The 23,687-nt window shown below is 40.9% G+C and overlaps 1 protein-coding gene and 1 long non-coding RNA gene across 3 annotated transcripts in view; one reads left to right on the forward strand and one right to left on the reverse strand.

The window, feature by feature from the left end:
* The first annotated feature begins 5,859 nt into the window (after window positions 1-5,859).
* LOC148976505 (uncharacterized) lies at window positions 5,860-16,755 on the forward strand. Of its 2 annotated transcripts, XR_016145992.1 has the most exons (5): window positions 5,860-6,226; window positions 6,405-6,566; window positions 10,500-10,639; window positions 11,143-11,799; window positions 16,347-16,755. It is a non-coding gene; the product is annotated as an uncharacterized LOC148976505 (long non-coding RNA). The 2 variants fall into 2 exon arrangements; XR_016145991.1 differs by lacking the exon at window positions 16,347-16,755 and having other exon boundaries at window positions 6,012-6,226; window positions 11,143-13,029.
* The window catches only part of LOC120493730 (exostosin-1), a 358,315-nt gene continuing 350,474 nt past the window's right edge, over window positions 15,847-23,687 (reverse strand). The window contains exons 11-12 of the mRNA XM_039692526.2: window positions 18,110-18,281; window positions 15,847-16,496 (exon numbers count right to left, since the gene is read on the reverse strand). Coding sequence (XP_039548460.2) covers window positions 16,311-16,496; window positions 18,110-18,281 — 358 coding nt within the window. The 3' untranslated portion in view covers window positions 15,847-16,310. The remainder of the gene's footprint in view (window positions 16,497-18,109; window positions 18,282-23,687) is intronic.

Below are 23,687 nucleotides of genomic sequence, written 5' to 3' on the forward strand. Positions count from 1 at the left end.
TATTCATTTTTTTGTGTGTTTGTTGATCGAAAGGACAAAATAGAGAATCCCTAGGAAGCCGGGTTAGTTAAAGCGCTGCCGTTACTGTTTACATTGCGTGGAATGGTGCGTTGTGATTGGTTTAGCGGATATGTGGCATTTTGCAGAAAAGGGAGACTGGCGTTTGTCGCGGTTTGGAAAGAAAGGGAGAAAACATTACATAATAACACGGCGGATATCCCATTTTACGTAAAATTAAACATTGTTTTGTATCTGGTCGGTATTGAAAAGTCCGATTTTTGCAGTAACTCATTTTTTTTAAAAATGGCGTTTATCGTGTTTTGGAACCAAACTCTTCAAATATATGACTTACCTAAACCCCGTCCCTAAACCTACCCGTCACTGGGGTTAATGGCATTTATGAGTCTTCCCCTACCATACTAGGAAAAAAAAATCACTCCCCAGATATAGATCTACATTTTGCTTCATTTCGCTCGGACATTTGACGGCGTGTACAGACACGCGGATAGCTCAAAATGCGTAGAGATAACACGCCACTTGACTCGAAAGTGGCGTGTATGTTTATGCAAAAGTCATGATGTCATGTTGAAAAACAATAGATTGAACACGTAATATGCATGTGCATGATGGCATCGTCCTCAGAGTTTTGCATTTTTGTTGTTTACAGGAGACTGTTTTCAAAAACTTGCATCTATTTTTTTAAACTTTGCGTTTTCAGGCAGCCAAAATGGCCATAACGCATTAAAAGTTTTACGTTTTTAGTAAAAAAATGTAAAAAATATAGTCGCACCTTATGCAAACTGTTTCCATATGATAAATGTCGTCATCTACTCCCATTTCTGTAGCTTGAAATCTGTATGAAATGTTTAATTGAGCATAAAATGAGAAATTGTCTAAATGTCAATGCTGCCCTTTTCCAAAAAAAAAAAAAAAAAAAAAAAAACTCAAACAAACGACTTAAATACTTATTGAAAGAAACAGAAATGCCAATGGTACCCTCTAAAAGACAAACATTCTAAGCAATAAGTGTTTATGACTATAGTTCATGATATAACATACCTTATTTGCATAATTTTTGGGTTTGGCAAATAGATCAGTCCTAGGATTTTCAACATAAACTTTACTTTATGCACCTGTTTACACCCGTTATGATTGATAGTGATTGAGAGAGAGAGAATTCAGCACTAATGTTCATTTATAATCTAATCAAACCGATAAAGAGTTCTGCCGACACTATAACACTCTCTCATCTTTCTGAAAATCAGCCTTAATAAATTTAATCTGAAGTATGGAAGCTCTCTCCCACGTCTGCAAGCGTAACACAGTCAGGCTGTTTATAGCAGAATGATTAATGACATGTAAAAATGAAGAACAGAAAGAATCACATCACATCTCTTCTCTTCAGATCCTTTATAGAGGGAAATTAGATGACACTGTTGGAAATCACATCACGTATAAAGTTAATTCATTTCTGGTCTTTCAAAACAATGATTGTGGACTGAAAAAAATCTCTTTTTAGCATATTTGAGAGATGAGAGATATTTCAAGTAATATAGTAATTTCAGAGGTTTAACTCAATTTGTTAGTTGTAAAACGCAAACAGATACGCATCAGAAAGTGAATTTGCATAGATATTTGACTGCCAGCAGAACAAATTCATTCTAACCTTAATACATGCTTTTTTTTTATTTTATTTTTTTTACTATTAGCGCCATTAAAAGGGTATTAAATACAAATTCTTTACTTTGTTATTGGCATAATGTTTTTTTTAAATGTGTGATATATGCTCATTATTATTATTTGTAGTAGTAGTATTATTATTAGCTTAGTATTATTGTTAGAGTGAATGAGTATATTTAATGTATTGTCTTAGAATGTGTTCTTTGTTTTGTGTTGATGGTATGTTGTATGTGACTGGATGTAAACCTAACTAACTAACTAACTAACTAACTAACTAACTAACTAACTAACTAACTAACTAACTAACTAACTAACTAACCAACTAACCAACTAACCAACCAACCAACCAACCAACCATCCAACCAACTAAGCAACCAACCAACCAAGCAACCAACCAACCAGGCAAGCAACCAACCAACATCTACAATTGTCTTGTAGATACAGTCTCTGCTCACATTCAGGGCTTCGTTTTTTTGTGCTTAGGTGCAGGTCCATCATCTGATCTGGATATGGACCGGATCCAGCTGACTACAGTAACCTCAGGATAAGGACGAGACAGACAAATATTAGAGTAGATGCCATTCTTCTTACGATGTAACAGGTACATCGGGTTGTATAAGTATTCCCGGTTCCAGTTGACCTAAATTATGCAGTCAATCTTATTTGAATAATAGAAATTGGATAATGTGTTATGTGTGTGCAAGAGAGATGTGTTTTAAGTCTGGATTTAAAGGGGTGATTGATTGCAATTTCGCTTTTTTCATTTTAAATAGTGTGTAATGTTGCTGTTGGTGTATGAACAGTATCTGCAAAGTTGCAGCGCTGAAAGTTCAATGTAAGCAGAGATATCGTCTTTTAAAAATCAGGAAGTTTAATGCCTACAAAAACTGGATTGGGCCTACAATGGGTTTTAGACATCACTAACCCATACATTTGCATCAACCCCTCCCTCCGCAATATGCAAAAAAGGGCATGCGCATATTTCTGCGGCTCGTCGAGTGTGTTGTGTTCACCAGCTGTCAGGTCGTCTGTGTTCGAGCTTCCCACGGACCCTGTAGTTCGTCAACAATGGATACAATTTAAGTTTGATTATGTTCCTGAAAATGACGATCGTAATTTAGCTCTCTGTGCTGCGCATTTTACGGAAGACAGCTTCCAGAATCTCCACGAATTCAGTGCCGGATTCAACAAGAAACTGTTACTAAAACATTAAGCATTTTCAACTTTAAAACCAGAGGCAGCAGTTGTTGGGCCACAACCTGTAAGTAGGCTGATGGTGCGTTTACACCGGACGCGAATAGCACGTCAGGCACGAATGATTTCAATGTTAAGTCAATGCAAAGACGCGTTATGCACGTAAAAAATTCCTGCGGCGCGAATGAGGCGTGGAACGCGGCGCGGAAGATGCGAATGATTTAGTTAGTGCCATTTGTGCATTCACGTGTTTGACGCGAATTCGCGTCTGCCGCCCGAGTTGAAAAATCTGAACTTTGCCATCATTTCGCGCCACGTTAACCAATCAGGAGCCTAGCTGCTTGCTCACGTGGTGAAGTGTCTGGATGCTTCAACAAATTATTTTGTAATATGACTAAATGCATGGTGGGATTATGAACAACAAAGCAAATGTTTTATCACTTAAAACATTATTTCTATATTCGAGACATATTTATTTTGTATTGAACGTTATTCATTCCATATCTAGATTATATGAAATAGTATTATGATGTAAAGACAATTAACATACATGTGCATAAGTTCGTGTCTGGACGTGAGAGAGAAATAAAATCACAGGACAAGTTAATAACTTTTGGAGGCTGGCTCTATTTCTCATCAAAACAAAAATAAATGACAGCTAGATTAGGTGGATGAGGGCGAGGGTGATCCTCGCTCCGATGCGGGACAACAGGTCATCAAACTTGCCGCGGGACAGGCGGAAGTACCGCTGACAGCGGCCATCATCCAGTGCAGGTCCTGGAGTGAGCAAATGGTGAAACTAGCCAAACGGTTCACCTCAGAAGGGTCCGAAGGACACAAACATACGGCGACGATGATCCCCACGCCACTGTCTTGCTCTCCAGAGTAAATACAGAGCGGTGACTCTCTCGATAAATGCCGCCAACGGTTTTCGATTCTGACGCGCGTAAATTTCGCTTCAAACTTTTGTTTTTACACTCGAATTAACAAAAAGTGGTCAAGCGTCAAACTAGATGCATCAGGCGTGAATTTGACGTGCTATTCGCGTCCGGTGTGAACACAGCATAAGCACAATAACTATAAAGATAACTATAAAGATATAATTCTAAAAATCGTTCTCTATATTAAAGAATAACAGAGTTCACACCACAGCTATAACGATAAAGATATGAGAAACGATATCGTTGGGATCACTTTCAGAACTATTTTTTTTCCAGCCGATAAAACACTGAAAACCAATCAGAATAAATCCATTCTAATTGAAAGGTCTCGCGCATTTAAAATGGCAGATGACATTCCAGAGAAGTTAATCATCGAGGTACAAAAAAATCCTCCACTGTTTGACAAGTCAAACCCCCTTTTCAAGATATATAGTTATCTTTATCGTTATCTTTATAGTTATCGTGCTTGGTGTGAACGGGCCTTTAATCATTTTAAAAGTATTTGCATGTATAATTTCAGACGTAATGTTTTAGATTTATCAAATGCCAGCGCTGGCTTTATAGTGACTAGGCTACTAGTTATGCTATTTTGTGTCTACGACAAACGCGTACAAACATTTTGGACCTGAATTTTGTATAAGTACTAATGTTGTAAATGTATTTTTCATACTTTATGATTGATGATGATTATTTTCGATTTGATCGAGAACGTAAACCAATTCCAACGCTATTTGTAGCCAGTCAGTTCGACGCTATTGTGTAAAACAAATGTGTATAAAGTTAAAAAAATATAGGCAAATTACCATTCAGAAAAGTTTAGTAAGAGCCATCTTTAGGGAGGTTCTGCTTGCCTCGCTTCATCGCCGCTTTCTCGGTCTGATTCTGCCTCAAAGTGATACTGCAGTATCGACACCATTATTTACATTTGACAGGAACACACATGCAACTTCGCCCGTAAAGGTAATGGGCGTGAATTTCCGGACAACGTGCACTACAGTTTAGCCAATCACAACACCCCAGCCCAAACTAACCAATCGGAGCCCACTGCCTGTTTCTGAGGGAGTGGTTTCATAGAATCAGGAAGTCAACCGGTCGTTCAAATGACAGAGGAGAAAGCGGCTTACTATAAAGGTGACAAAAACAAACAAACACAGATACATGTTATATTGCACCCCGTAAACACAATCATGCAAAGAAAGCAGTAAATCACCCCTTTAAACTGAAACAGTGTGTATGCTTTCCAAACAATGTTAGGAAGGCTATTCCAAAGTTTAGGTGCTAAATAGATCTACAGCCTGCAGATATACTAGGTACTTTTCCAGCCAGATTTTTGAGATAGAGGTGAAAGACTATAATGCAGTAAAGCTTGCTCAAGTACATAGGAGCTAAATCATGCTTTGTAATTAATTATCAAGATTTTACAATTGATGCAATGTTTAATAGGGAGACAATGCAGTGTTGACAGAACTGGGCTAATGTGATAATACTCCCTGGTTCTAGTAAGAACTCTATTTGCCGTATTTTGGACCAGTTGGAGTTTTTAAAAATTTTTTTTTAGGTTTATGGATGGACCTAAACTCTGCAGGACAGTGGCCTACCAGTACCAAAGTTTCCCATTTCCCTGTTGTAAGACATGAGGGATAGCTCTTCTTTATTGAGGTAGTGTACAGAGTCCCCATGTGGGCCCTCAAATGGCCCCTAGGGACTTCAGTCATATCTCTGCATGAGAATATCAGGCCCCATATAGGATCCCCAGCAGCCCTTGAGCACCACAGTCATATCCCTGCAGTAAAATATCATAGAAATATGAGATCTGGTTCATTTTTCTTTTGGCAGTGTATATGCCTCCAACATCCTGATGGTGAATTTATCACCACCAGCAAGCATCACTCACATTTTGGTCAGAAAATATACTATTATAGTGATTATTATCATTATTACGAGGTACAGAGGGGGCAAGACCCCTGGAGCATTATGCAATTTATGACACAGCATTTTTATAACACTCTGTTATTAGGTTTCCACACATGCACGTCGGTGGACAAACACTGCAGTGATGCAGGGAATAAGACCCTGGGGAGGGAAAGAGAGAGACAGAGTCTAAAAGAGGAATAGGCTTTATGACGCTGTCTATTGAAAAGAGAACAAACTGATCCTGCCAACAAACATCCTTTGATGGAGCTGAACTCAATTGAATTGAGTCAAATCTAATTCCACTGAACTGAAAGCAGGCAGAGAAAGAAAGCCTGAGAGAGATATGGATGGAGGGTGAAAGGAAGAGCGGACCGGGGAAGCGGATTAGAGTCTCCAGAGATGTGGCAGCCGTCTGAACAGGTGTTTGTCGAGGGAGCGAGAGAGAGAGAGAGAGAGACTCTGGAGTAAACTGAACTGCAGCGGCAGGTTCTCTGGAGGTGTGTAAGTATGATGCACTTTTTGATGTGTGGAGAACTGAACTGATTTTGATGTGCAGTCCTGCGTGGATTGAGCAGGGGAGATATGTCACACACATGCAGACCCAGAGATGGGCTTTCTGATGTCTGTAGTTATTGACTTTTCACTTTTCTGACAGCTGCCTGTTTTCCCATTCAGGGAAAGGCCACACACACACATACACACACCCTTCATCCCTGCAATCCCTGATAGCGCCTGTCAGTTAGAAGTCGTTCAGCGGAGAGGAAGTTCTAGGATGCCACTGCCAGGGAACACAAATGTCTGATTGAGAGGGAAATGGAAGATGCATCAGAAGCTGAGGTAAAGGGGTTAATTATCTCTGTCCAGACTTACACACATTTTGGAGAAAATCACATATGCTGGCCATGAGCAGAACATAATATATTAGTATGTATGCATCAGTTAATCACTGTCACATGAGCAAGAATGCTGATGTTAAGAAAAACAACAATACAACTTTATTCATACAACAATCATAAAAAACCTGAATGAGTATTCAACACCATCTCACGGCCAATTCATACGATTTCGTACAAGTGAGAACGAATATGTAATTGTGGATTAATTCCATAACTCATTTTTTTAACTAATAGTGTTAATTAATATGTTAATTACCAGAATAAGTCAAAGCCTTGTATTTCAACTTCCAGATAATATGACATGTACACTAATATGCATTAATACATGATTAATTACGAGTAAATTCATGTGCAAATTACTACAATTACTAAATGACTACTTAATAATGATGTGCCCCATCAAGTAAAGTCATAACATAATGATACATTTGCAAATCATTAGCAAATGATTAATTAAAGCAGATAACTGGGAGTTGAAGTGCACAGCTTTGACTAATTATGGTAATTAACACTTTCATTTACACGTTATTAAGGAATTAATGCACAATGTCACATTGAATTAATAGCAATTCACGTATTACTTAATCTATTAATCATATAGACTCCTTATTAGTTGCTGATGCAGTAATCATTAATTAATGGTTTAGTTCTTCATTAGTTATCCATTAACTCATGATTATCTGTGCATTAGTTAAGCATGAATTAATGCATATTAGTGCACCCGTATTGTAAAGTGTTACCGGGTTGGTTTAGGGGTGAGATCAGGGGTAGGTCATTTGTACAAATTCATACAAATTTGGCAACTCGTAAAATATCCCCTTAATGCCGAATGTCGCGAATTCGTATCAAACCACTTCCTCTCAGTCTACAAGAGAGAGAGCATGTGTATTCCCCCAATGCCTGTTTGTGCACATTGCGCACACACAATACATACCTAGGAACCTTCTGCCCACACTGGTTTCTTGTAGGACCGTTTGGAGTGGGAACTACATCCGGTTCACGTAAGCTAATATTTTGGTTGGCAAAATCTGCATATCAAGGCCACAAATGTGGAGAAATTGCCCAAAATGAGTTAAGTTGTGGTAAGATAAAAATATGCACCATCTTATTGATTGCTTCTATAGCCATGTTATTCAAATAGACTTCCTATGACAAATAATTTTTTTATGTTTTTTGTAGGATTCTGTTTGTAGCGAATTCGCGGCATTCGTCCATTCGTCCATAACGGCTGGATTCGGCTGTAATAATGCTCTATTTAGATGGGTTTCAGCCAAAACATTTTTTTTTTCTCAAAAAATAGCATGTTAGGATATAACACTATAAGAATATATCACTTATGCACTGGAGAAACAATGAAAGAGTTCAACAGAGTGTAACATGGAATATATAAAAAACTACTGTCAATGTTAGGGGGTAGGAGAGGGTTTTGTTTTATACTGTTGTCAAGATTCATTAGTTAGAAGTTCTAACAACTTTGTGACATGAATAAAATCTACATACCGGAAGATGGGAAAATGTGTTTTCTTAATTTTACCATTTTGTAAAAAAATTCACCATGAATGCCTGTTGTCGCTAATTTGCATCATACCTAAATTTATATCTATTCTATATGCTATAGAAAAATGAACAATCTCAACTTAATTTAGCATCAGCTTGGAGACAGAAACACACATAATATTTTTTTAAATAATTAGTAAATAAAAAGTAAATAAAAACAGGTGTCAAGGGGATATGTAGGCCTATGATTTAGCAAAAATTGTACAAATTCATAAGAGTCAGGTCATTTGCTACCTCGTACTAATTACGTACGAATTGCTGTGAGATCGGATTGTGAGTATTTTACATTATAGACAAAATACTAGCTACTTTGTCTCTTTTACTTTGCCAACGAAAATACACTCACCGGCCACTTTATTAGGTACCCCATGCTAGTAACGGGTTGGACCCCCTTTTGCCTTCAGAACTGCCTCAATTCTTTGTGGCATAGATTCAACAAGGTGCTGGAAGCATTCCTCAGGGAGTTTGGTCCATATTGACATGATGGCATCACACAGTTGCCGCAGATTTGTCGGCTGCACATCCATGATGCGAATCTCCCGTTCCACCACATCCCAAAGATGCTCTATTGGATTGAGATCTGGTAACTGTGGAGGCCATTTGAGTACAGCGAACTCATTGTCATGTTCAAGAAACCAGTCTGAGATGATTCCAGCTTTATGACATGGCGCATTATCCTGCTGAAAGTAGCCATCAGAAGTTGGGTACATTGTGGTCATAAAGGGATGGACATGGTCAGCAACAATACTCAGGTAGGCTGTGGCGTTGCAACGATGCTCAATTGGTACCAAGGGGCCCAAAGAGTGCCAAGAAAATATTCCCCACACCATGACACCACCACCACCAGCCTGAACCGTTGATACAAGGCAGGATGGATCCATGCTTTCATGTTGTAGACGCCAAATTCTGACCCTACCATCCGAATGTCGCAGCAGAAATCGAGACTCATCAGACCAGGCAACGTTTTTCCAATCTTCTATTGTCCAATTTCGATGAGCTTGTGCAAATTGTAGCCTCAGTTTCCTGTTCTTAGCTGAAAGGAGTGGCACCCGGTGTGGTCTTCTGCTGCTGTAGCCCATCTGCCTCAAAGTTCGACGTACTGTGCGTTCAGAGATGCTCTTCTACCCACCTTGGTTGTAACGGGTGGTTATTTGAGTCACTGTTGCCCTTCTATCAGCTCGAACCAGTCTGGCCATTCTCCTCTGACCTCTGGCATCAACAAGGCATTTCCGCCCACAGAACTGCCGCTCACTGGATGTTTTTTCTTTTTCGGACCATTCTCTGTAAACCCTAGAGATGGTTGTGCGTGAAAATCCCAGTAGATTAGCAGTTTCTGAAATACTCAGACCAGCCCTTCTGGCACCAACAATCATGCCACGTTCAAAGTCACTCAAATCACCTTTCTTCCCCATACTGATGCTCGGTTTGAACTGCAGGAGATTGTCTTGACCATGTCTACATGCCTAAATGCACCGAGTTGCCGCCATGTGATTGGCTGCTTAGAAATTAAGTGTTAACGAGCAGTTGGACAGGTGTACCTAATAAAGTGGCCGGTGAGTGTAGGTCCAGACAAAGCCGATGCAGATTCAATCACTGCATGTCCTTGTTTCTTTCCTGATTAAATCTGTGTTTTTGCATGAATTGACTTAGTGAATAATTCAACGACTCAGTCATTTGTGGTCACCTACTGGTCACAGTGATTTTGCCAAGTAATGTTCAACAACACATTTAGTTGACCCTGGAACAGCATTCCTTTCCAAAAATGTAGTCCTAACCATATATATCCTTAACCCTAAACCTAACCCAACCCTTTCCCTAAAATCAGAGGGAAATGACAGCTGAATAACACTGATGTAGACACAACTAACCCTGGTTGTAAGCCTAAATTTAGCATAATCTTGTCCCTCAAATCTGATTAGTTGATTGGAATTAGTTGATTGTTTTAGAGTATCAGCAAAGATATTGATCCAGGAACACGTTGCACTTGGTGAAATCAGGTTCTGTTGCAAACGCAAACTCCATCAGGTGACAGAAATGGAGAAACCAGACTCAGTCGGCCAGTTCTCAGTCCGTCAGACTCTCCTCTGCCCAAATGAACGAAAATGGTGTGATTTATGAAACGCATTGAATTTGCATTAAATCAACTCACAGAGATGTTATTATTGTTAGTGTTCATCCGAAGAAAGAAAGAGGGCATGAGGGTGACTAAACGATTAGATCATTTTCATTTTTGCCTGAAGTATCCCTTTAAAAAAAGTTGAACTTTGTTGGACCAGTTATGTTTGAGCTTTTGAAACATCTGTGGCACATTCAACAGGGAGAGGAGCATCATTTCTACAAGTCTCTGCAGTTGGGGAGTGAAGACATCATCCTGATGAGAGTCGACAGGAAGAGTTGAACGAGAAGAGAACACAGACTAACGAGAGAGAGAGAGAGAGAGAGAGAGCTGGAAAGGAGGTACTGTAAAAGGGCAGATCTCCACCTATCGCAATTCTTTGTTTTTTTGTTCTCTCTGTTTGACATAAAGATCAAAGAGTTTAAACTTCAGACAGATATCAAAGCCTGTCAATACATACAAGCACATCACTGCAGCTCTAATAAAGACATCACCTGTGAGACAAAAACTTCAATAGAGAGTGTACGAGTTACATCAGCCCTGCTAACATATGCTAATATGCTGATATACAGATGGTATGGGGTGACGTGGGAAGGTCAGATCCAGTATCACGTCCAAATGGATTTAGAAGATATGAGCCTGCACTACATAAAGTTTAGGCTTGTTGTAAGCCAGAACTTATTTTGACAGTGTAGCCTAAAATGACACATAGAAAATTATACATTCCTATTCAAATCAGTTAAATGATTATTAGGCTGGATAGATTAAGTCAGCGCTTCCTATCACACTGATGTACCCGTTACATGCCATCTACACTAATGTTAGTCTCTCTGATTATTCCAAGGTTTCATATAATCAACCGTATCCAGACAAGATGGAGGACCTGAAGTGTCAACTAGACTCTCCCCTGTGAAGGCCTCATCGGCACTGATCCTCAACAAACCCGTCTCCATACCGGCGTGACTCCAATCTTTAACCAGATGGAACTGAATAATATTCTGATTGTTCCTAATCAACAATGACCTATAATGTTGCCTGAATCATCTGAATCATAATCATACACTGTTCGTTCATTGGCCAGAGGAAAACTGGCCGCCCGACTGAGTCTGGTTTCTCCCAAGGTTTTTTTGTCCATTCTCCCACTGATGGAGTTTTGGTTCCTTGCCACTGTTGCCCTTTTCCACCTTTTTTGCCATTGGCTTGGCTTGCTTAGTTGGGGACATTAACATTTAATTTAATATTCAACAATAATATATACTGTATATATAGTTAATTTATTAACTGTATATAAATTAACTAAATAATTAAACATCACTGAACTTACTTAAGCTGGACTGTGACAATATTTTCTTCAGAGCGGCTATGCGAATTAAAACTTATGCCAGAAATACGACGGGACAGACTCGATAGAGAAGACTCATTGTTGGAACTGAAATGCACATATAACCTGTGCAACAGAGTAATTGAAGTCTTCTTGAGGAAAGAAATAAGGATGGGTTTGGTGAGTATACCTATTTTTGCTTATTTTTGTCCCTGTTTTTTTCCCATGCTGAATAGGATTTTCTTTTTTTTTTCTTTTCTTCAAACGATCATAATTTTGTAACATCTGAAGGACAACAAACAAGGAAGGCTCTGATTCTGAACTTTTCAACCTCGATTAATCTCTACCCGGCCTTTTCCAAACTCACAGCATTAACCCTATAACAGCCGGTGCAAATTCAATTTCACAACAATTATAAAGAGTATTAAGTATTAAGAGGTGTATTTATTCAGGCAGGACACACCACTAAGGCCATGTCCACACTGAGACGGCGTTTTAAGTCAACAAAAACGTATCGTTTGGAAAACGCTCTCCAAAGTGGATAAATTTGAAAACGCCGTTTTCGCGTTGTAGTGTGGACAGTGAAACCGGAGGTATTTCAAAACGATGACGTAAGTTTAGTCATGTGATCCATGTAGTACCAATAGATATTCATGTTTATCGGTATTGTGGCTGTTATGTGTTATTCATTTTTACACTATTGCTAAAATATGTTACTTTCTATGTTACTTAATTTGTGCTATTCTTCATAGCTCAGTACTGCAAAGATAACAGATAATGTAGTCTACTCACATTTGCTGTCCTGCGGCAAAACAGGAGAGCAGTTGCGTTTTAGACCAAACATATGGTGACTGAATGCGACCTGGACGCATCCGTGATGGTGAGATATTTTGCTAAATAAAATTATCCTGTTATTGTGCGATGACATTATTATTTATTTTCCCCTCTGTATCATCTCAGTGAGCTTTTGTGAAGTTTCACGCATGCGCAGTAAAGTGAATTTAGAAGTTTCTCATCCACACTGAAACGTCAGAAAACACCTGAAAACGCTAGTGTGGACGGAGAGCGTTTTTAAACGAAAACCCCCTTTTCAAATGTATCCGGATTAATGTGGACGTAGCCTAAAGATTAGGTGTGAAATGCACCGCTACCCACTGTTTTTACACGTCATTATGAACGATTAGTACTTAAAGACACCTAATCTAAAGTGAGACCAAAATAGGCTTGTGTAAGCGTTGATTAAACAATTGAATAGTAAATTAAAAAGGAAGTGAATGATTTCGCCATTTTCTGGCGAGACACTTGAATTTATTCGGCAAGACCTGAGAAAAAAACACGGATGTGTTTGAATGTAGAGTGTATCTGTTGTATTGCTTTCTAATACATTAAATGATGCTTGTCCAATGATAATTGCTTCGCCAACAAATAGGTTCAATCTTCCATAAGCAGCTTCACAATTCATCTTGATTGTTCTAAACCTTCCAAAAAAAGGAATGTCAAGGAATTTCACCCAAAAAGGTAACTATAATAGTCTTTGCAAAAATAGAGACCAACAATACTGACTATGCATAACAAAAGAAACATTGCTCACAGCAGGTGCTTTGAGGATGGACACTAATGGTTTTGGAATCTATTTTTGAAGGTGGTGGATTTGTTGCACAAGTAGTGTTTTGACAGCTAAAGGGAATGAATGCAGAGATGCAACATCTCTGAGACAGTTTCATCATGTGGATAACTGAGAAGCTGTTTCTCTTCATTTTTATCTGCTTTTATGCAATTATGTTTAAAATGTTAAAGCTAAACAAACTAGATTCCCTTTCAAGGGAAATCGAGCTGTGTAGAGAATGCCTCTGCATTATTCTCTTCTCTTAAAAGAATTGGAGACTTGCAAGCCCTACCCTACGAATTCGTACGAGTGATTAAAAAGTGGCTAATTCGTACTAATTCATACGACCTCACTCGTACGAATTCTAACGATTTGTCTAAACCCAAGTGATGGTTAAGTTTAGGGGCGGGGTCAGGGGTAGGTCATTCGTACGAATTCATACGAATTGGCCAATTCGTAAATTATGTACGATTTAGCAAAATCGTACTAATTCGTACAAGAGTGATTAAAAAGTGGCTAATTCGCACTAATTCATACGACCTCACTCGTACGAATTCTTACGATTTGTCTAAACCCAAGTGATGGTTAAGTTTAGGGGCGGGGTCAGGGGTAGGTCATTCGTACGAATTCATACGAATTGGCCAATTCGTAAAATATGTAATTCGTACAAGTGAGGTCGTATGAATTTTTACGAATTAGCCACCTCGTAAAATTCATACGAATTCCCGTGAGATCGGGTTGGCAAGCCTTGTTGGCAGCTCCTTAATGGAAAAAGCCATCCTTCACCCTAGAACGGGTTATGTCCCTAAGGTTCCCACTAATATCGTGGGTCCTATCGTAATGTGGGCATATAACCTGGATTTGGGCTCCATTCGGGGTCTAGCGTGCTTTCGTCTTAGTGTGCACAATGATTTTACATGTACATGCACTAGCTAGTCTTGTGGCATGGGAATAAGGTACCCACAGTTTTTTAACGCAGTTGGAGTTTCCTTGAAATGGAACGTCTCCTGTTACGATTGTAACCCTGGTTCCCTGAAGAGGGAATGAGATGCTGTGTCACCCTGCCATAAGCCCCGTTCACACTACAAGCGACTTTGTCGCCCACTACTGGTTGCCTAGTAATGCTTGTGAGTGATATTCACGGATGTTACCCTATGCTAGACAACAAATACGTTTCATTGACGCTACAAACAAATATTTTGGCAGGAAAAGTCTAAATATAAATGGAATCAGTACATAAAATGCATAATATTTAAGATGGACGAGAAACAGTGAGTGCTCTTTGCCATCGCGGCTTTTTAACTGCAGCAAACGCGCAAATACCGGTCTATCTGGGTTCCCGAAACCATTTAGTCACAGAGTCAGTACGGTGAATACCAGTGTATGTACACGGAGATATATCATAAAATATAGGACAGTTTCTGACTGCTAAAATGAGCTTCTCGTTCAACTTGCCTCGGTCAGACTCAGCAATGAAGAGTGACGCGCTCCACTGACTTCACTCCTATTGGTTGTCGCTCTCGAAAATCGCTCTGCATTTGCATAAAGTTAAACAGATCTCAACTTTGTCGCATCGCTGGACACGCCCCACCGGTCGCTGTTGCGCGTGTCGCCGGAAGTCGCCCGCAACCCATTGAAATGAATGGTAACGTGTCGCTTAGTTGCTTGTAGTGTGAACGGCTCTATAGTCTCTGCATGCCTGTGATCGACGTGTCTCAAGCTCATATCTGGAGTCACTAATCATAGATCTTGACTAGTTGCTTTTAGTAGTACTTAGTAAGAAAGACATTTCCCATGCCCCGGAAAATGTACTATTCTATTAATTAATTGATAACCAATATTGAGTGTTCATGGGATGAACCAAGTAATTAGTTGTAATGTTAATGTAGCTACAGCAAGTTAACCCGATTAACTGATCTAAATATTCATTATCAATTATAACAAGCTATTGATTGATTATTAATATTTCATAGAGCTAGTTTGCTACAGTGTCTAAAAGTGGACTGGAATGCAGCCAAGGTCAGTACATTGCAGACTGATGGGAGGGGCCATGCCCAGTGCATTATGGGTTCTGAAGTTTTCCTACCCTTATGGGAAAAAGGAAGAAACCAGCATTTCTCTACTCAGGCAGCTCTGATTTTCTCCCCGCCTTTCTACTGTATAGACCATTTCACAAGATGTAAACAACACTGGTCCAGAAGCACTTCCTGTTTCAGTTTTTTAACACTACATAAAAGCTGGGATAAAATACAACCAACAGAACATTTAAAACTGAATCAAAAAGTTAAACAAACATCTTTAAGATGTTTTATTTACATGTGAACTAAAGAAAACAGTTACAAACTGAAACAGGAAGTGCTTCTGGACCAGTGTTGTTTACATCTTGTGAAATGGTCTATAGGCAGCCAAGTTTTATTGAAAGCCCATTTTGCCAGCGGTGAAGTACCCGTTTTCGGTGTTGATGTCTTATTTAACACTCATCCACCATTATTCACACCCTTCCTACAAATGACTCAAAAGACCTGTGTTAGCTTTCCAACCCAACCTGTTATTCTTCAAAACATCAGAATATTATTGATATTGGATAATCTGTTCTGGAGTAAAACAAACACACGCACTAAAATGATACAAAAGTGAATATTTAGGGTGCAAACCCCCTTTGCATTCATAGATTTTATTTTTTTAACCTTCTTTTAAATAAAAAGATAATTTCTTTAAAAAAAGAATTGAAATTAAAATACATATTGCAGGCATAGGCGACTCATTCAGCTATTTTTCATCCATCCACCACACGCCCGCTTCAACGTGTGCAGAAAGCACAGCCTTCCCAAACAACGACACCGACAACGACAACAAATTCAAACGGGCAATGATCAGTCTGATTCTGAGCAGTTGTTGCCACAAAACTTTCAGCCGCAGATAAAACCATTCAGCGTTGCATATTTTGTTATAATTTATTCTGTAGATGGAATATACTGTTTTTTTGTCTCTGGTCTGTAATGAGTCCAGGTGAATCAAACACTGCAGATCTTTTTCAGGATGTCCGGTTGAGTTCACTGGAGTGTGTGGGAGGGAGGATAGTGCTTCACAATCTCTCGATGTCTCTGTATTTCTTGCGTAGGATGGAGACCTGGTCTTTGAAGAGCACGGGATCCAGACGCAACTGAGAGTGTAAGAGAGGCATGAAGCCAAACCAACTTGTGAAAGAGTTCATGCAGGACTGACGCTGTGCAAAGTGGTCTGGGTCGGCCCATCGAGACGCCTTAGAGCCCTGAGAGAGAAAGAGAGAGAGAGAGAGGTCTGTGTATGGTTCACCAGGCAGATTATGAATGAGGGCAGGAACATGTTATTGGAATTGGGCAGCACTTTAAAAGACACTGACAAACAGAGTGAACATGGAGTGTTCATTTCACGACTCAGAGGACAGACGACAGTTATGGCCTTACATCCATGAGAAACACTTTGGAAGGATTTCTATCCCCTTGTTAAATAAGCTTACAATCTACTAATAAAGAACTACATGAACCAATCCTTTAAGAGGAACATACAAATACTTTCTATTGTTCACAACTTTCATCACAAAGTCTTTAGATGTCCTTTATATGACCGACTGATATTCCATTTTGAGATTACAATCAGCAAATTAGCCATTTAGCTTCTAGCGTTAGCTTCTAGTTTAAGTTCAAGTGAATTTTGAGCAAATATTCAGTAAAACAATACATTTTTTAAAACTTTGAAACTGTATTTTTCCAAAATACTCCTAACACATTAAAACTACACTGCATTCAGATATGCCGTATTGAAAAAGCTAGTTAACTAGCCTATGCTACAAGCTAATAACAAAAAGTAGCTAACCTACCTACAGTTTTTAAGGGGGCAATGACTATTTTTTAAACTCATACCAGTAAAATTTCTGCCACAAACAGTATTTCAGTACAGTTGATGACTCTGAAAGTAAAATAATGATAGCACTTGAGATAAAAATCATAACAATATGTGATAAAAAGCACACATATTTTTTTTACAGTCAGTTAACATTAGTAATATGTGCCTCATTTTACATTCTTTGCTATAGACATATCCAACCGAACTACAAACTTTCCAGCGATGTCTGTGAAAAAGGGATGTGTGATCAACACGTTCGCGCTCAAAATTGCATTTTCATTATATTGACTATTGTTCACCTTGTTTTGAAAAGATATGTTGGCTACCCAGATAGCAAACTGACATTGAATCAACGTGGAAACATGACATCGAAACAACATTGATCTAACATTGTTTTGCTCATCGAATTAACGTTGAACCAACGTCAGACACGTCATTCTTTCAAAACTAACGGAAAATTAACTTGAAATCAACGTTGTTTCAACGTTATGAAAGCAAACCAATTTTCGATTTTCATTTAGCTTTGAAGAATGCCGCGTCTGATGTTGGTTCAACGTTAATTGGATGAGCAAAACAATGCCAGATCAACGTTGTTTCGATGTCATGAGAGACGTCATTTCCACGTTGATTCAATGTCAGTTTGCTGTCTGGGTAATTATTCATGCTAAAGAGAGCTGAGTTTTGAAAAAGACAGAGGTAATCTGCAGTTGGAAAGAAAGAATGAAGAAATGTATTAAAAGAGGAGAAGGAGAGCAGGTGGAAATGGGTAAGACAGACAGAGAGAAGGATAGTACAGCAACCTTGCTGTCAATCATTAATCTCACCTTACCATGAAGACATTCATCAAACGCACCAATACTGCTGAATCAGATCAACACACACTCACAGCCCTGGAGCAATCCATCCATCACACACTACACAGACGTTTCTGATCTCAATAGGGAATCGCCCTAGACACACACTCATCTATTTACAACCCATGCACACACAGACTCCTACCTGCTGCATCATGGTCTCCTTGTACTGTTTTTTCTGCGTGACTTTGATTGGCGGGAGTTTGGATACTGCAGAGATGAGGAAATTCATGAGGATATCCTCACAGTTGGCCAACTGGTCCACCATTGACAGCAGAGACATCGGCAGGTAGTATGTGTACAGGTGATGATAATACCTGTCCAAAACAAATAAATATATTAATAAAGATATTATTTAGCTGTGTGAAAAACGTCCTTAATATGACATCACTGTTTGTGGACTCTTAGTGTTTCCTTTGGTTCCCATTTTTCCTCCTTGTGTTTAGTTCTTGTTTGCTTGGTTTCCGATTACATCCTTTGTTACTATTGGCGCTTTTCCACTGCATGGTACGGCACGGTTTGGTTCGGTACGGCACGCTTTGGTGATTTTCCACTGCACGGTACGGTACGGCTCGCTTCTGGTCGCTTTAAATGGTACCTGGTCTGTTGAGGTTCCAAGCGTAGCATACCAGTACTGAAATGTGACGTGAAACACTGAAGATCACTGATTGGTCAGACAGGATCGTCACTAACAGCGTCATTGTGTTTGCGACCAATAGACATCGAGACGAGAAACCAAACCCGCTAGATTTAAATAGCCAGAAACAGACACTTCTGTTATCGATCAGTCTATAATCCCACCCACTTTAAAGCAGTACAAACTGCAGTGGAAAAGCAACCGAGCTAAAGCGAACCGAGCCGTGCCGTGTCGAGCCGAATCGTACCACGCAGTGGAAAAGCGAAGCGAGCCAAACCGTGCCGCACCGAACCGTACTGAGCTGTACCAAGCCGTACCAGCAGTGGAAAAGCGCCATATGGTTACTCCCCAGCTAACAGACTTCTTTTCACTGTTGGTTCTGATAACCTGAAAAATGTCTTCTTGACGTTAGAAGAACATGCTTTTAAAGGTATAATGCTCCTCAAAAGTTCTTTCAACGTAATTTTGATATAAAATTCCACACTCTAGGAACGTTGATTTCGAACATTCCAAGAACAAAAAAATGTCCAGTTTGCTTAATGTTACTAGAATGTTATTTAAATGTTAGTGTGATGTTCCTGAAACATTCTTTCAATCATCTTTCGAAAGAGTAATAAGAACACAAACTACAACTTTCTTCAGAAACAGCCTCAGATGAACTGACATGAACTCTCTCAAGATCTGATTACACAACTCCACAAACAACATTACCAGCTTCTCTCATTACTAAGCAGACTGACTTTTTCACATGTCTACAGAAGTTCTTATTGAGAATTAAAATTAGGTTGAGATGTTGATGTCTTATTGAAAATGTTTTGTTTGAGGTCACCATCATGGAGTTCAGTGTTTGCTTTAATTGGGCTCTTGAACATTGACTTTCTTTAAGTTAGTGCTTTATCAGCAATTGCAGGTGTTTATGGAGAACATTTCAAGCAGAGAGTTGCCGCAGCAACCACAGAAGGCTCATCGAGATTTACCTGCATGTTTACAGAGGTAAGAAAAGTTACAGTACTGTAAGGTTATTGTTCGACAGCGCGGGGTCTGTTTTTATACCCAGCACTGACTGGAACTCCCTCCAAGAATCAAATGCCGCTCCAATGTCGACTCTTGTCTTTGCCCGACACCGACAAAGTCCTTTTAGGTGAGCCGTGCCACTCGGCCGCCATCTTGACAACGCCTCCGGGCAGCTATTACAGACTAACAAGACCAGGTCTAAATGAATGCGTCAGAACTGCACTTTCACTGGTCACCGGGACATAAAAACAGCATGTATAGAAACAGCAGTAAAATAAAAAAGTTTGATGACTTTGCCCCAAAATAACGTTTGAAACGCCCTTTTCCCCATAGGTTATACTTTTACTACGCATGCGCAAGGGTTCTCTCGCTGTTATGACGGAGATGACAGAGGCAGATCCAAATGCAACAATTTATTCCAATCTAAGACTTTGTCAAAGATAAAGAATCAGCATCAACAGTTTCAGGGTTAAACAAAGGCGTGTCAATAACCAGGCTGAAGATCAAGGGTGGGCTGCAGGCAAACGGAATCCAAAAACAGGCAGAGGGTCACTAGGCAGGCTGCAGACAATCACAGATATACACCAAGGCAAGCGTCAAGACACAGATAGGCACGGAAAACCAGGAATGCTCAGACATGCACACAACAGTGAAACAATCCTTCACAAACAGACACCAGGTTAACAAGCCAGATATAGGTTAACTAATCAGAGTTGAATCAGAACAGGTGATAGTCAATCAGCAATCAATCAGCAGCAGTCCTACATACTAGGAAGCAATAATATGAGTCCCTAAACATGCAAAAGGAGGCGTTGAAACTGGAGTAAGGATATTCCAGAAGGGCTGGCTACCGTAACATAGCCCCCACCCAAAGGAGCGGCTTCCAGACGCTCCAAACTAAACCCCTCCTTCCCAGGGAGGGTCAGGCAATTCAGGAAGCCAGGGAGGATCAGGCAGTTCGGGGATCCCCAACAGAGCCGGACGGACACAGAGACAAGGTGACACCGCAGGTCCGGAGGGCCAAGGCGGAGCGGAAGGCACATGGGACCGAGGCGGAGGACAGGATCTGGAAGGCTGTGGTGGAGCCAGGGTGACAGCTGAGCAATGGCAGAAACAGTAGGACGAGTGAGCCTGGCAAAGCTGGTGGGCTGACAGGACATGACGGAGCTGAGGGAACTGTGGGCCTAGGTAAAGCCGAAGGATTGAAGGACCAAGGTGGAGTCTGAGGCTCAGGGGACAGAGGCGAAGGTGGGGGGTCCACAGGCCAGGGTAAAGCGGAGGACTGGACATACTTAGGCAAGTACACAGCGACACAGGTGGGCAGCTGAGGATGAGCAGAGGGGTGGACAAGGCTCAACAGCGGCAGAACAGGAGAGCAAGATGAGTCCAATAGAGGCAAGAGAGGGAGGGTAGGTGGGAACGCCAAAAGCTCACCATTGGCAGTGCAGGATCCATTCAACTCAGCTGAGCTGGTTTCATTCGACTTGACTGGGCTGAATTCATTCCATTTAGCAAGGCCAGATTCGTCAGACTCGGAAGGGCTTGACTCAGTAGACTCGGAAGGGCTTGACTCAGTAGACTCGGAAGGGCTTGACTCAGTAGACTCGGAAGGGCTTGACTCAGTAGACTCGGAAGGGCTTGACTCAGTAGACTCGGAAGGGCTTGACTCAGACTCGGAAGGGCCTGACTCAGTAGACTCGGAAGGGCTGACCTCGTTGCGCTCAGACTCAGGTGCGGCAGGCAAAACATCTGCAATCTCTGATTTGGCAGGCATAATTTCCACTGTCTTTGATTCAGCGGGCGCTATTTGGGGCGCAGACTTGACAAGACTCACGTGGACAACAGGCACAACAGCTGCGGTGCAGAGAGCAGAGTCGAAGGATCTGGCACGAGGCATGGTCTTTCTGGTTGATCGCACTGATATCAGGTGAGGGTCTATTATGCTGGATATCGTCAGATAAAGTCTAGTGACTGATTTGGTGGGGCATACGTGAAGTGCAGGCTCAACAGGACCGGTGCAGAGAGCGGATTCGAGAGATCCGGCGCAAGGCATTTTCCGGACAGTGTCGCCATGAAGAGCTGGCTGCACAGGCATGATGAAACGTGAAGGCTTGACTGGTCTCATGCGATGCACTTGTTTCTCCCCTTCCTCACTCTCCTGGACGTCACCGAACATTGCTTGAAAGTGCTGCATGAATACCTCAAATGAGGGGAAGGCGGATCCATCCATTTTCCAGACCGAGACGAGCCAATCCAATGCGCAGCCAGAGAGCAGAGAACAAACAAAGGCGATTTTATTGGCATCAGTAGGATAAAGCGAACGCTGCTGGGCTAAATACAGAGAGCATCTGAAAACAAAGTCTTTGCATTTACCAGGATCTCCACTGAACTTTTCGGGGAAAGCAAGGTGAGGGCTCGTACTTTCAATAGTCAGAGGCTCAGAATCGTGTGCTGGTGCAGGAGATGCTGACGCTGGAGATGAAGACTTTTGCAAAGACTGAACAGCCCTGAGCAGTTCCTCCGTTACTGAGGTCAGTCGAGACAGCTGGAACTGATGCGTGGTGAGCAGGGAAGCTCGAGCAGTGACTGCAGCAGACAGAGTAGACATTGTTGCTGGATCTTCATTTGGTGAAGGATTCTGTTATGACGGAGATGACAGAGGCAGATCCAAATGCAACAATTTATTCCAATCTAAGACTTTGTCAAAGATAAAGAATCAGCATCAACAGTTTCAGGGTTAAACAAAGGCGTGTCAATAACCAGGCTGAAGATCAAGGGCGGGCTGCAGGCAAACGGAATCCAAAAACAGGCAGAGGGTCACTAGGCAGGCTGCAGACAATCACAGATATACACCAAGGCAAGCGTCAAGACACAGATAGGCACGGAAAACCAGGAATGCTCAGACATGCACACAACAGTGAAACAATCCTTCACAAACAGACACCAGGTTAACAAGCCAGATATAGGTTAACTAATCAGAGTTGAATCAGAACAGGTGATAGTCAATCAGCAATCAATCAGCAGCAGTCCTACATACTAGGAAGCAATAATATGAGTCCCTAAACATGCAAAAGGAGGCGTTGAAACTGGAGTAAGGATATTCCAGAAGGGCTGGCTACCGTAACACTCGCTCTCTGTTGTGTGCACTCTACACGTTTGAAGCACAGTATGTGCGCGCTCTTGCTCGCTCGCTCTAGATTCCAAGAGATTTATACTAATTTGCGGGATTAAGGAGTCGCTATCAATCTGCGGGAGACTCCCGGAACTTCTGGGAGACTTGGGATGTCTGATATTTACACAACACACACATACACTGCATATCAAATCTACCGCCTTTTCAAACATTAACGTATTTTCCGCAGTCACAAACCTCAACTGTGCGCATGCGTCAGTGGAACCAGACGATAGGCTTAAATGTTTCCCGGCTTGACTGTTAAAAAGCAGACGATTGGCTTTCCAGCGGGAGGGGCGGGACATGTGGATACACGCCATCTCTGGTGTTACGGGTTTTCCCTATATAGTTGTATTAAGTATTGAGGAAGTGGCATGTCTCTATATAAATAGTCTCTGACGCCGGTCACTCTCTGTTGTAGCTGTGCTAGATAAGGCTTTTTTTTTTTTTACTAACAAGGAGTTTCCGTGGGTGTCTAGATTGTGCTGGAGGCTGGTCGCTTCTTTCCCTCCGCTGAGTCCATTTGAAACACTACTGCTAGCGATTGCCTCTGCTTACTAATGGCTGTCGTACGGATGTAAGCCCAAGCAGATGAGAACACTCGTGACGTCACATTTTGTGAATTTTTGCGCCAATTCGGACCCGAGTCCTCCAAACACAATTGAGCCCACAGACTGATAGAGGCAACCGTGGTGGACAGTCAAGGTGTCATTCTTTCTATTACATTATGGTTGGCTCATAAATGTCCAAATAAAAACTCTATCTTAAAGATGTTTTTAAGTAAAAACCTACATATAGCCCCTTTAAATATCTCCTCATTCTTTGTGCCAGGCTCCTCATAATGATAGGGCCATTATGGCAAGGTCTTTGTCTTTCTCAGGTGTGAAACAGCAATATTTA

This window comes from Pimephales promelas, chromosome 13, assembly GCF_988280905.1.
Source record: "Pimephales promelas chromosome 13, fPimPro1.hap1.1, whole genome shotgun sequence".
Taxonomy (NCBI): domain Eukaryota; kingdom Metazoa; phylum Chordata; class Actinopteri; order Cypriniformes; family Leuciscidae; genus Pimephales; species Pimephales promelas.